This window comes from Belonocnema kinseyi, chromosome 2 (assembly GCF_010883055.1).
Source record: "Belonocnema kinseyi isolate 2016_QV_RU_SX_M_011 chromosome 2, B_treatae_v1, whole genome shotgun sequence".
NCBI lineage: Eukaryota > Metazoa > Arthropoda > Insecta > Hymenoptera > Cynipidae > Belonocnema > Belonocnema kinseyi.
The window spans coordinates 23,495,755-23,509,656 of NC_046658.1; the positions used below are offsets into that span (position 1 = coordinate 23,495,755).

A 13,902-nucleotide genomic window follows, 5' to 3' on the forward strand; every position below is an offset into this window, starting at 1 on the left:
TAATATATACAATTATTTTCTTTTCGGGGTAAAAAAAAGATGTTGTGGGGAACCTTCCTGCAAAATGTTTTGCTTCGATTAATGTCTAGATTTTCTGTAAAAGTAACGTCAAGTAGAGTACTAGGCCTATTGTTACGGAATCTTTCGTAATGGTGGCTAATTTAAAAAATAAATTAATGCGTAAGATTTTCATTTAATTCCTAAAAAAAATTTTGCTGGAAAATTATTTTTAAATTTCTTCTGAAGATTCCTTTGAGGTTTTTTAAAACTTTGTTTTGAAACAGATTTTGTACCAATTATATCTAATTTTTTGGCATACATTTTATAGAAATTGGTTCTGAACATTATTCAGATGAAAAAAATAGCTTTTGTGCTAAACATTTCCGTGCGCGCTTGCCAGTAGTTTTTCTTCAAATAGGAAGATCAGTATATCTACACCTTATACATGTGAACCAAGAGACCTAAAAAGAAAATTATAATATTTAAAATTTTTCCCTCGGACAAGAATAGTGGTAAAGATTATTTAGAAACTTATTTATGAGATTTATAAATGACATAGGAAAATTTCGCCTTTTGTGATCAAGTGTTTAAACTAAAACGTTTTTGATCAGAATTAGTCTTAATTCATCTCCCTGCATGCATTTTCCAAATACTTTTTGCATTATTCTGCATTCAAATTGTGTTTAGTTTAAAAAAAATTAGTTTTATTTAACTTAAAGAATGAATTATACAAATAACAATCTTTTTTTAACGCAGAAAAATAGTACTAGAGAGTGTACAACATTGTCTTGACACATGAACGAATTCGAAGTTGTTTGGATAACTCTTATTAACGGTAAGTTAAGAGAAAGATTGCACTGGAAAATTTTTTTTAAATTTATCTTCAGTGGTGAATTTTGCTTACGTCGTGGAATAATACGTTCATAGAAATTAGATTACATTTTATGACAGGTGAAACAAATTAGCTTTCGTTGTAACGTCTTACTTTGACCATTTTTTGTTTTGAGTAAGTTCCGGTTCTATCGCTTTCAATTCTGCTTGGAACTTGAAACATTTGTTTATATAAAACACACGTAACTTAAATGCAATGGTTCGTTCTTCAAGAGAGAAAATTTTAGACCAGGTTGTCAACACCCTACATAAATCAGCAGATAATATGAGGCTTTTTTCACAGTGAGCGAGTAGCTAGCGGGTACAGCCACTTATTCCTTTACACCTGAAGAAAGGTTTATACTAAATGCACCCCTCCTTCCTACCAAAGAATTTTGTGTGATTTATCGGAAATATGTGTTATTTTGTGTAAATTACAGCACATAGAGATTCTCTTTTGTAATTTCTAGGAAAAACGAATTCTTTTATATGATTTATATGAAACACGTGTTCTTTTATGTCATTTGTAGGAACTGCATACATCTTTCCTTTGTTTGGCTGTGAAAAAGATACCAGTTTTATTCACATTCGTGGCATGACGGTTAGTCCCACGCTCACAACATGTGGATCTTCCCCCACCAAACAAAGCACTCCCTTACTCCTCACATATTTTACGTACGTAAACCGGCGCATGTCACCGCGTTGAATCAATGCAGTTTTTGTATCTAAAAGAGCCAGTATGTCATAAGTTAACACTGATTCAGTAGAGATAGAATCCTCGCTGGTCTTTGTTTGTTCAAAGCTCACAGAAACTCAAACTATCGTCGTGTCGTTTAAAACTCGGAAGAATTAAACTGTTCCTGAAACGCAAAAAATAAAAAGGACCAACCTAAGTCATCACCTCTTAAACAAGTACTTACTAAAGCCGCTCTTAAACGCTTGGTTATGATGTATACAAACTTCAAGAAGAGAACCCCGTAACGAATCATTGTGCCCTCTGTTTGCAGACTTAATCGTTCATTGTCCCAGGCGATTATAATTGGATTAGAGGTTGAAGCACATAGAGAATTTGAACAGGACACTAAAATTCTATTAATATATGGACATAATAGAATCATACTTCTATTTCGGCAATTCACCTTTATACCTACAGACTATTAAATTGAGCAAATACTCTTTAGTTTTATGACTACTCACCATGTAATATAATAAAGAGAACAGCAATGACGCATAGCAGGACGAGGTTGAGGCGCAAAAGAAAAAGTTATACTCCTCAAAAATAGTTCTATAGAAATCTAGTGTTGAAAACTTGAAAATGTTATTCTGTCATTTACCTGTCATTTAGAATAATTTAGGATAATTTTAAGTTTTGGTTAGTAAATGAAATATTATAAATACCTTTGAGTAACTATGGCTTTGCTGTTATTTTAATAATCATTTTCCAACCTTGATAGAAAATAAGATCAGGATCATTAATTTGAGTTGTGATTAGGTCTGTCCTTTTTCCAATCGTCCTTTACTCTTAAACTAATAGGCATCGGGGCTCCCTATTTCGAGGTTCAACATGTCTATTGATGAAACATCGCAGATTCACATAGGGAGGGGGTGAGCCCTCTCCACTTTTCCAACTTCGATACATTCATTAGGTGGGAGGGAGCACAGTCCCTCCTCTTTTCCAGCTGAGAATTACCCATTTAATCAATTAGGGGAGGCAAGATCCTATAATTACGGTCATTTTGTAATTTGGCCATGCCCCTCCAACAATCAGCAGATACCACGTCCCTTTAATTACCCTCACTCCTTGTAAGTAGACCACGCCCCTCTCCTGCCCTATCCCTCCTAACACTATCTTTGACGATTGTTTACACAGAATGCTTCTTAATTGTTGCTTTCAAATAGATGGGTTTTTATTCTGCATTAAAACACTACACAAATCCTCATTCAAATTTCAGTGAAAAAATAAATTTTTTTTCATCGAGATGAATATCTTATACATGTAATATGCGCCTAATTTATCCTGCCAAACTGTTTATAAACTTCGAACCTTACGAAAATCACCTTAAAATTGGAATTTGACCCTGCTAGTTTAAGTCCTCCATTTTTTTTAAAAGTAGTGTGTCAACTTATATCGTTAGACGCAGGTCGAATATTTTTAATTTGGCATGACGTAAAATAACATCAAATTATTTACAGGCTGAGACTAAAATTTATAGGTGATTATTTTTGACACTCTCAAGTGTCTTTTCTCGCGAATTTGTCAATTTTCCAAGATGATCATATTATGAAGAAAGATTTTGTTGGAAGAACAACTATAAAATTTAGGCTAAGAAGTTTTTTTACGGCACAGTTTTCCAAGTTGAGCAAAATAACATATTTTTCACATTTGCTTAAAATATATATTTTGTATATTATTTCTTCCTAAACTCGACTACAAAGTGATCAAAGAACAATTTTAATTCTCCTTAATCATTAAATCGTCGCTAAGTTCAATTTAATGATTTATTTTGCTAGCTTAAAAGTCTTAAATGTTCGTGAAAAATGTCATATTTATTATATTCTTACACCTTTCAATACATTTTAAAACTAAAATATACATTCAAAATCCATCTTGAAATCTCGAAGAAAAAATCGACGCCTCAATTCAATATGAGTCTATCTGCAGACAGCACCGTGTATGCCACTACGCCTTATGTATAAATCTAGGGAATAGTTTTATACAGGGCGCTGTCAGCACATAGAGTTATATTGATAGAAGGCTTCGAAATACCTCCCATATTCAATACAGTATTTCATAGCTTCTTATGGAAATCTGATTTTAAAAAAGAAGTTGTATTTTTACGTTTAACACTCCACAAGAGCAACAATTGCTAGTCGCGAGTTGAAAAATGACTTCAGGAAAAGAAAAAAGAGGCCTACTTTTATTTTGGCTAACTATACGTGTATCCAGTAGCTTATAAAATTTTAAACAGTCGCTTATTTTGGGCTACTTTAAGATTGCAATAAATACTTTCGAATCGGTTGCGACATGAGCAGCACTTGTCGTTTGTAACAATATTTGGAAAACTTTCCACACAAATTTTTATAACATTTCACGTTTCGACTACGGTCAATTGGAACGCGCACAATAGCAATGATTACAATACTATTTATCGATCCGACTTCAAAAACTGTAATGGTCTAATTTCATCTGTCAGGAACTAGAAATTTAATAACTTTAAAACACAAATATCAGGTAAAATCAATCTATATTATAACAAAATAAATGTACCGACAAATAAAAACAGGTATTAGGTATCTCGGTCTGTAAAGCTCTGATTTTAACCATATACGTGACGATCTCTCTTTCAAAACTGCTGATCGGGCCTCAGTAGATCCCGTTATTAACACACTAGACCTCGTGATAAAGCAAACTCGTCAGAAAGGACAATAATAGACTTCATTACAATTGGTAAGATAAAACGAGGCACATGAATATCACCGCAATCAAGACGCAAATCAAGTTGCCGACGGAGATTTGTTCTCATTTTTATTTTTTTGAATTTTCAGGTTACATAACCTCTATTCAACCTAATTATCAGTTATCACTATTTCTATTATACCGAATCCTCATTTGGCTTCATTTTCATATTTTGAAATTTTCATTCTCCATAGTATATATTATTACTAATTTTCATTTAATAAAATTTCTGTTTTTTCCAATTTCCACATAACCTAGTATTCATTTTCATGAATTTCCACTCGTAATATTTTACATTTATTCGAATTATCATTTGACATTATTTATTATCACTTCTGCGCATGTCAGAGATATCCGTGTTCTGACACCCAAGCTATAGGACAAAATCAATTTTTTTGACCTGACAATTCGATGAAGTAGAAATTATGACAAATTGTAATTCGTATAAATGAATGCTAGATTATGTCGTTATTCGGGAAAAAACAAATCATGTCGAATGATAATTCGAATAAATGTCAAATATGCCAAGTAGAAATTCGCGCAAATGAATATTAGCTGTGGCGGAAATTCCGAAAAATGGAAAGATTGTTACATGCAAATTGACAAAAACAGAAATGGTATCAAATAAAAATTAGATATAACAAATACTATCGGGAATAGAAATTCGAAAATTGAAAAATAAAGCCAAATAAGGATTCAGTATAAACTGTCTATTATCGTCTAAAATATCTACTAGGCTTTCTAATACTTCTCGTGGTAAAGTCATGAATACGTACAGGTCATCCAGGCGCATTGGTCTTCATTCTTCAGGTTACTTACTCTGCAATTCGGCGATTTCTCCCCTGTGAAGTATCTGGATATGCGAGATTTCTAGTGCATGTTTCACAAATCATACATTTCAAATCCTGTTTCAGCCCCAAAAAAATCATTAGAATTAACTCCATAAGCTTGATAGTTTTAGCTTTTTAATTCTCTTGACTCGTTTATCACTGAAGTGCGTCGTTTAGAATTTTTAAGACATGTGGATAGATTCAAAGTGTTAAAATTAACGTCACTGCGAAGTAATTGTTTCTCTCAACTAATTTCACTTTTCGACTTCGAAGTTTCGCTTGAACCTCTAATTACCTTGACTCGTTGACAGTTCATCCTGTCGAAATTTTGAAGATCATAAAGACGTTTCTCAAAACCCTTGTGAGCTATCGTCAACAGTTATGAACGGAGTTTTTTGGACCACAGCCCACAAAATATTTGTTCCTTAGTTTCAATCTCTTTCCAGGCTCAATACTCGACAAAAACGACTTTTCAAGAAATATCTAACGAAAGATTCTTCTTTCTTCTGTGTTCACTCTGTCATCTTGTCGCATTTGTCAGAAGATTCTCGACAATTAGTGCAATTATTTTTCGAATTTTTATGCATATCGTCTGAAAATCTATTTGAATTCACACAAAAATAAATCCAATTTTTTGTTTTGAAAAAAATGATATTTAGAGGCTGCGAAAGCCCCATTAGCTTTAGCACGTCTTTCCCATCAGGAAAAAACGTTTTTGTAAATTTAGTCGGAATCGTAAATATTAAGTGAATCGAGTTGAAACTCAACATATATCTTCATGATTAGTCATAGAATACGAATAAAATATTACTTTTAAAATATCATTCCTATAAGTCTGTATTATAAGGTCCAAAAAAGCACCATAAGTTAAAAAATTGGGGTTATAAATTTTTGGCGCTAATCATTATTATTTGCGTTTTATTAAATGCAGATGGTTTCTAATACATAAAATACAAATTTGTACTGATAATTAAGAATTATTTATAAAAAACTAGGTTTCTTTCTTGTATTAAAATGTTTCGCCTTTCTTTACTTGAGCTCGCGTCGAACTGGAAAATTTTTAAAATTTTGTTCTAAAAATTACTAAAAATATGCATTGTCATGTTCTGCGACCGATGAAGTTAGCAAAAGTTGAAAATATTTATTTAAAAAAAAATTAATATTTTCTTTTGCCGAGGTGTTACATAATTCTTGCACAAAAACTAAAAAACTAATTATTGGTTTAAGCATATAAATTACAAGAATTGTAACTTTCCCTCAAAAAATAATTTTAGTAAAACTTACTAGTTAATGTAATCAGACTTTTTTCAGTTAAAACTTATCACTGACAGTGTTGGCAGTAATAATTTAAATAATAATTACTTATTAACAATTTAACAATCATTACTTATTAATCATTTTAATAAGTTGAACATTATTTCTGAACTTAAAATTTGATTACCATTGTTTTTTACACAGATCTCTCCTAGGAGAAATACACATCAGGAAATGCAGATAGAATTGTTGCATTTTAATCAACATTGTTGAAAAATCATTCTCTCTGGACCTTATCCAAATACTGGGGATTGATCAGCCTAAAATAAATTATCTGAGTCATTTGAATGGTATAGGCGTATCAAAAAGATATCTCAAAGCAGTTTAACTTGCCCGAATTTCAATTAATACAATTTTTAAGGATTTTTTAAATTTAGAAAAAGTTTTCTCTGGACCTCATCTCAAAATTTGGTTTGATCAACCAATAAAATAAATTAAAAACTTGTTCGTGATTGGATTGTACCAATAATAAATGTAGAATAGAAATTTTATGCCGATATTTACGTTCCATTTTTTTAAAATTATTCTATTTTCGAACTTGCTATATCTAGATCTAATTTCCAAATTGGCATTTGATCAGCACCTAAAATCAATTTCAAGTAATTTTGAGGGTATCGGTGTAAAAAAAAATCTCGGAATAATTTGAGTAGCCCGGATTATAATTAATAAAGTTTTTAGGGATTATTTTTATTTTCGAAAATATTTTCTCTGGACCAAATTTTTCTTTAAATTATTGTATTTTCGAAATTGCAATCTCTGGATATGGTTTGCAAACTTGCATTTGATCAGCCCCTAAACTCAATTTTAAGTCATTTTCAGGGTATCGGTGTATCAGAAAAAAATTCTAATTGATCAATCACTAAAATAAATTAAAGACTCGTTAGTGATAGGATTGTATCAGTAATAAATCTAGAAGTGACATTTTAGGGAGGAATTTTCATTCCAATTTTGTTTTTAGATTATTCCATTGTCGAAATTGCTATATCTGGATCTGATTTCCAAACTGGCATTTGATCAGCCGCTAAAACCAATTTACGTAATTTTGATGGTATCGGTCTATCCAAAAAAATGTCGGAGCACTTTAACAAGCCCAAATTTTGATTTGTGAAGTTTTAGAAATTTTTTTATTTTAGAAAATATTTTCTCTGAGGCTCATCTCAAAATTTCGTTTCGTTAACTACTGAAATAAATGAAAAAATCGCTCAGGATAGTAGTGCATCGAAAAGAAATGTAGAAGCGAAATTTTAGGTCGGAATTTTTATTCCAATTTTTTTAGATATTATTCTACAATTATTTATTTCATCAGATCTTAAAAGTAAATTTATACATTATTGGTACCTTATCAGAAAATAAGAATCTTTGATTGTAATTCAAAGCTACACGAAATATTATTTTAATGTAATTATTTGAGGCCTCGTTCAATTTTCAATTATGCTGCTAGAAGTGTAGACACCAATTCTGTAAATTTTATTTCAGACGTTATCTTTTCCCTTGGAGGTTGTCCTATATTAATTATACAGGCACACAAAAAAAAGTCAAAGTCCACGGAGGCGACCCTTGGGGTTCTAGGTTTCTTGGGTCGCTGATTCCGAATAGTTTGTCTGTTTTTTTTTCGGATCAGATCGCTTTCAAGGTCATTTGAAGGTTAAATGAAGAAAATATTGCTGAACAAATTCAGACATAGGTTTTTTAGCATGCTGAATCCGAATCCGGTGTCGGTTGACTTACATTAGTTCAAGATCAAGGTCATTTGAAGGCCAAACCAACAAAATAACCTCAAAAAAATTTGTAAAAATTTATATATAAGTTTTAAGGGTCGTAAAATCTAAATCCTAGGTCATTTTGACCATATCTAGTATTTTCAAGGTCATTGAAATATGAAAATAACCCACATATCGAGTTTGATAGACCTTCATCAATTCACGTACAAGCTCATAATAAGATCAAAAAATTAACAATCCCTCATAAATAATTACGATAGACATATTTTTCTGTATCAACTTGTGTTCATGTTTTCCGCTCATACCGTATTCTCTTACTATCAAATAATCGACGTAACGGTTTTTTTCGCTTTTTGCCTGTACTTTTACACTCTCTTTTCAGTGACCAGTAGTAATCAACCATCATAGCGACATCCCATCTGCCTGGGTAGCGCTTTTCCATTTCTTTTATGTCTTGATGGAAGCGCTCTCCTAGCTCTTCTCTGTAATCGCCACAATTCTCTGGGAATCGATCCAGGTGATTATGCAGGAAGTGCAATTTGTATAACATCAGACACCCCATTTTTCCAAAGTTCTTAATCTTTTCGGCTACTATAACTTTATAATTTTCACTTCTTTTATTTCCTAAAAAGTTTTTCACAACTTCCTTAAAACTGAGCCACGCACCCCTTTGAATTTTTGTCATTGCCGTTGGAAATTTATCATCTTTGTAAAAGTCTCTTTATTTCTGGACCATCAAAAATCCCTTCTTTCAACTTGGCATCAGATTTATATTGAAACTTCTTTTCCAAGTATTTAAAACATCGACTATTTGCATCTAAGGCTTTCACAAATTGCTACGTGGCTCCTAATTTAATATGTAATGGAGGAATCAATACTTTTTTTGGATCAACCAGGGCCGATTCAATGATATTTCCTTTTCCTATTTCAAGTGATTTCCTTTCAGCCCACTTATGATTCTTATAATGTTTTTCGCAATCTCTACTATCCCAAAGGCACAAGAAACACGGATTCTTTGTAAACCCAGACTGCTGTCCTAGCAACATACCTGAAACTTTCAAATCACCACATATAAGCCAATTATGTGTTTTGTATTCAATGGCCTCTAGAAGTTTTTTAAGACTAGTGAAGAATTCTTTCATTGTCGTAGAGTGTGCGGCAGGTACTGCGGCATATTGATTGGTGTTGTGAAGTATTACAGCTTTTAAGCTTCTTTTTGGTGAGTCAATAAACAGTCTCCAATCATCATTTTTATAAGTATTTGGCTTAAGTTCTTCCATCAGTCCTTTAGCATTTGAACAGTACACTAATTTTTCTTCATCAAAGACTTTTTCTTCGAAATACTGCTTAAAAGTATCATTTCTTTTTCTATAAAACGTTACTTTCGTACCTTTTTCTAATAAATGTTTACTTTTTAAAACTGAAGCTAAATGTTCCGCAACATCTTTAGGTAGTCCCAAGTCTCTTACGAGATCATTAAGTTCGGACTGTGTAAATTTTTCAGCAATTCTATTGCTTACTCCACCTGGTTTATAAACTTCATCAGAGCTTTCACTGCTATCGCTTTCATATTTTTTTTATTATACACAGGGATATCGGTTTTACAGAAATAACAATCATCTTCGTTAGATGGCTCATTCTATTCTGTGGGTTTAATGAAGATCAATTTAGAATCGTCTTTAGTTTTTTTCGAAATGGAAAGCATTTTGCGGCACTTATTGCAAATAAGTTATTGTAAATGTTCCACAAATGAAGCAAAATGCGTTAACATCTTTCGGGCACACGTGTTTAGAAGATTAGGTTGAAGGTTTGTTTAAAATTTCCATATTTTTATATATAAACCCGCTCGACAGGGATCCTGGTCCGATATGCAGGTGAGTCCGCCGTCCTTTTAACTCTCCAGGGCTAAGTAAAAAGGCTTTTCGTCTTTGACGAGGACAATGGCAACTCGTGGACGAACACACTACGGCATCATCCTCAGACCGTTTCGACCCCCTGTAAGGCAGTGCACTTCCACTGGCATCGGTACCCCGATTAGCGTCTGAGCGAATCATTCGACACATCTCCTTACGGGGCAGTTGTCATCGTCACACAACGATGACCTTGACCCTGAACTTATGAAGATTAACCGACATCGGATTCGGATTCAGCATGCTCAAACACCTACATTTAAATTTTTTCAGATTTTTTTAGCCTTTTTTCCGAATTCGACCTTCAAATGACCTCAGATGACCTTCAGATAACCAAATATGATCAAATAAACCTTGAATTTGTATTCAGCGACCCTCAAAACCTATATATAAATTTTCACAAATTTTTTTGAGGTTATTTTGTTGTTTTGACCTTCAAATGACCTTGATATTGAACTAATGTAGGTCAACCGACACCGGATTCGGATTCAGCGTGCTAAAAAATAGGTAAATTGCCTCAAGATATCTTTCTGATACACTTATACCATTAAAGTGACTCAGAAGTAATTCTAGGGGCTGATCAAATGCCAGTTTGCAAACCATGTTCAGAGATTGCAATTTCGAAAATACAATAATTTAAAGAAAAAGTTGGTCCAGAGAAAATATTTTCGAAAATAAAAATAATCCCTAAAAACTTTATTAATTATAATCCGGGCTACTCAAATTATTCCGAGATTTTTTTTATACACCGATACCCTCAAAATTACTTAAAATTGATTTTAGGTGCTGATCAAATGCCAATTTGGAAATTAGATCCAGATATAGCAAGTTCAAAAATAGAATAATAAAAAAAAATTGGAATGTAAATATCGGCCTATAATTTCTCTTCTACATTTATTACTGGTACAATCCAATCACGAACAAGTGTTTAATTTATTTTATTGGTTGATCAAATCAAATTTTGAGAAAAGGTCCAGAGAAAACATTTTCTAAAATAAAAAAATCCTTAAAAATTGTATCAATTGAAATTCGAGCAACTTAAACTGCTTCGAGATATCTTTTTAATACGCCTATACCATTCAAATGACTCAGATAATTAATTTTAGGCTGATGAATCCCCAGTATTTGGATAAGGTCCAGGGATAATGATTTTTCAACAATGTTGATTAAAATGCAACAATTCTATCTGCATTTCCTGATGTGTATTTCTCCTAGGAGTGATCTGTATAAAAAAAAATGGTAATCAAATTTTAAATTCAGAAATAATGTTGAACTTATTAAAATGATTAATAAGTAATGATTGTTAAATTGTTAATAAGTATTTATTATTTAAATTATTACTGCCGACACTTTCAGTGATAAACATACAAAACCACCAAGCATTTCTTTGGTAAAGAATAATCAATTAAAAGTATGATAAATATGCAGGGCCAATCTGTCATTAGTTCGAGGTTATGTTCAGATTCACCTGTTTGCCTTAATCGCTGTAACACATGTCTCATTTCAATATTAATTGAACACTTTTATTATTTGTAATTACTATGTAACATAAACTATATTCTTTTGACACTTGTATCCATTTGAAATTTCGAACGCAAACATAGAAACTATGATAAACTTGATCCGAAGATGCACGGACTTGACGGAATGGCCGATCCGAATGTACCTTTAAAGGCGCGAAATATGAAAATACCCTTGTATAATGGCTTCACCCCTGCTATTGTGTAATTCGGGTTGCATTCGATTCGCCATGTATGTAAGCCCCAGCGTGTCCACCCAGCCACAACCACGTCCCACGACCGTGAGATAGGTGGTATATATATATATATACTATCTGACGCAAAGAGAAGTCTAGAGCGAAGGGAGAGGTGGGTCAGAGAAAATCAACAGTTTCTCTGATCCATCTCGACTCTTCCAAGACCCTCCAGTTACTGTCGAACACCCACCCAAACCAAAGGAGGTCAAAGTATTTTTGTAAAGTATTAAGAGGGATGAAGAACTATTCCGCACCGGGACCAGATTGTATCAAAACCTTCTGGTGGAAGAAGTTTTCTTCTGAACACGCTTTATAAGATATTCACAGCTATCCTGAATGATAGGATTGTTCGGGCAATTGAATTTGTGTGGCAAGAAATGTATGAACAACGAGGCTCAAAGAAAGGCGTAGCCGGATGTCGGGAGAACCGGCTCATCGATAGATGTGTCTGCAAAGATGCAGCATTCTACCAACATGACCTATCGATGGCCTGGATTGATTATCGGAAAGCTTTCGATTCGACACCCCATAGGCTTACCATCTGTCTTTTGGAAATCTTAAAGGTTCATCCGCAAATAGTTGGGTGCATAGAGAGATTGATGCCGCTTTGGAAAACCAGATTTACTATCTCATCTGGAGAAAATCGTGTGACAACTAACAAGGTCACCTTTCAGAGAGGTGTCTTTCAGGGCGACACCATGAGCCCACTCCTCTTTTGCCTTAAATTATTGCCACTATCTCTAGCACTTCGCCATTCCGACGGGTACTTGTGCGGCAAACCTGCCAAGGTTTATTTGAAGCGAAGAAAACTTAATGGAATCCCTGAAGATCCTGAGCTCGTTGACAGAAGCGCCATACGACACCTTTGCGCTGGAGAGACTTATGCATACCTGGGCGTGCCACAGAAACGAATTCAGGATGTGACATCTATAAAGGATACTCTCCGAAGCAGATACAAACGTCTCATCCGACAGATTTGGTCTTCCGAACTGTCGGCGAGGAACAAAGTATCTGCAACGAACATGCTTACCGTCCCGGTACTACTCCATTCATTTGGAGTAGTTCCATGGACGAAGAACGAGCTCAGATGTCTTGATATCGGGACAAGAAAGGTTATGCACATGAACAAAAGCATGCATCTTAAGTCTTCCGTTCCCCGACTGTACATCTCACGCCGTCAAGGGGGTCGCGGAATATTGAGTCTTGAATGTCTTCACAACAGGATTATTCTGGGTACAGCAAATAGAGTTGCAAATTGAAGAGACCCTCTTCCTAAAATGGTCAGGAATCACGAAGAAGTGGGCAAAGGAGCATTTCTATACAAAGCAGCGGAGGAGGCTGCTGAAACAGTCGGACTTGACTTCAGTATTAGTGGTGAGCAAAATGCATCAAATCTAATCTATCTCGAGTACTCACTCCTGAAAACCCGGATTAAGAAAGCACAAGAGAAAAACTTTCGTGAACAGCTCCTCGATAAGAGGATGCACGGTATCTTCCACAGAAATGTGAAGGATCAGTCAATGTCTTGTGAGCTAACGTTTGCTTTCCTTAAATCGCCCGGATTGAAGTCTCGTACGGAGGGTTTCATTTCTACATGCCAAGACGGTGTCATTTCCACCTTAACATACCGTCGCCACATTTTGAGCCAAGACATTCCCGATGACAGCTGCAGGGCGTGCCATGCATACCCCGAGCATTTAGCTCGCATACTATCTAGTTGTCCAACTCATGCGGGAACGACCTACATTCAGAGGCACAATGCGGCACTAAGAGTGCTTTATTACCATCTCTGTCACAAATACCGGTGAGACAGAGGACACATGAGATTCAAGATAGCAAATGTTTACAGACTCTTAATTTCCATTATTATTATTATTAATACACCATTAGGCCATTTCCCTTTCGGGGTAAGCGTGACTCACTCGGTGGGGAAAGGAGTAATGTGCGGAAGGGATAGAGATTTTTAAGATTGATCCAGAATTCTCGTGTTATTTATGTAAATAACACGTTCGTTCCGCAACACTGCTCGACCTAGGTTGCTGAT

General features: G+C 34.2%; 1 protein-coding gene across 2 annotated transcripts in view; it reads left to right on the forward strand.

Annotated features, from left to right (window-relative positions):
• LOC117166855 (regulator of nonsense transcripts 3A) overlaps nt 1–13,902 on the forward strand; it is a 418,318-nt gene that overhangs the window by 372,934 nt on the left and 31,482 nt on the right. Inside the window, exon 6 of one of the 2 annotated variants that reach the window (XM_033351222.1) lies at nt 1,878–1,899. The exons of the other annotated variant lie outside the window; for it this stretch is intronic. Within the exon in view, the coding sequence (XP_033207113.1) occupies nt 1,878–1,883 (6 nt within the window). The 3' untranslated portion in view covers nt 1,884–1,899. Of the gene's footprint in view, nt 1–1,877; nt 1,900–13,902 lie in introns of those variants that run through there. 2 annotated transcript variants of the gene reach the window in all.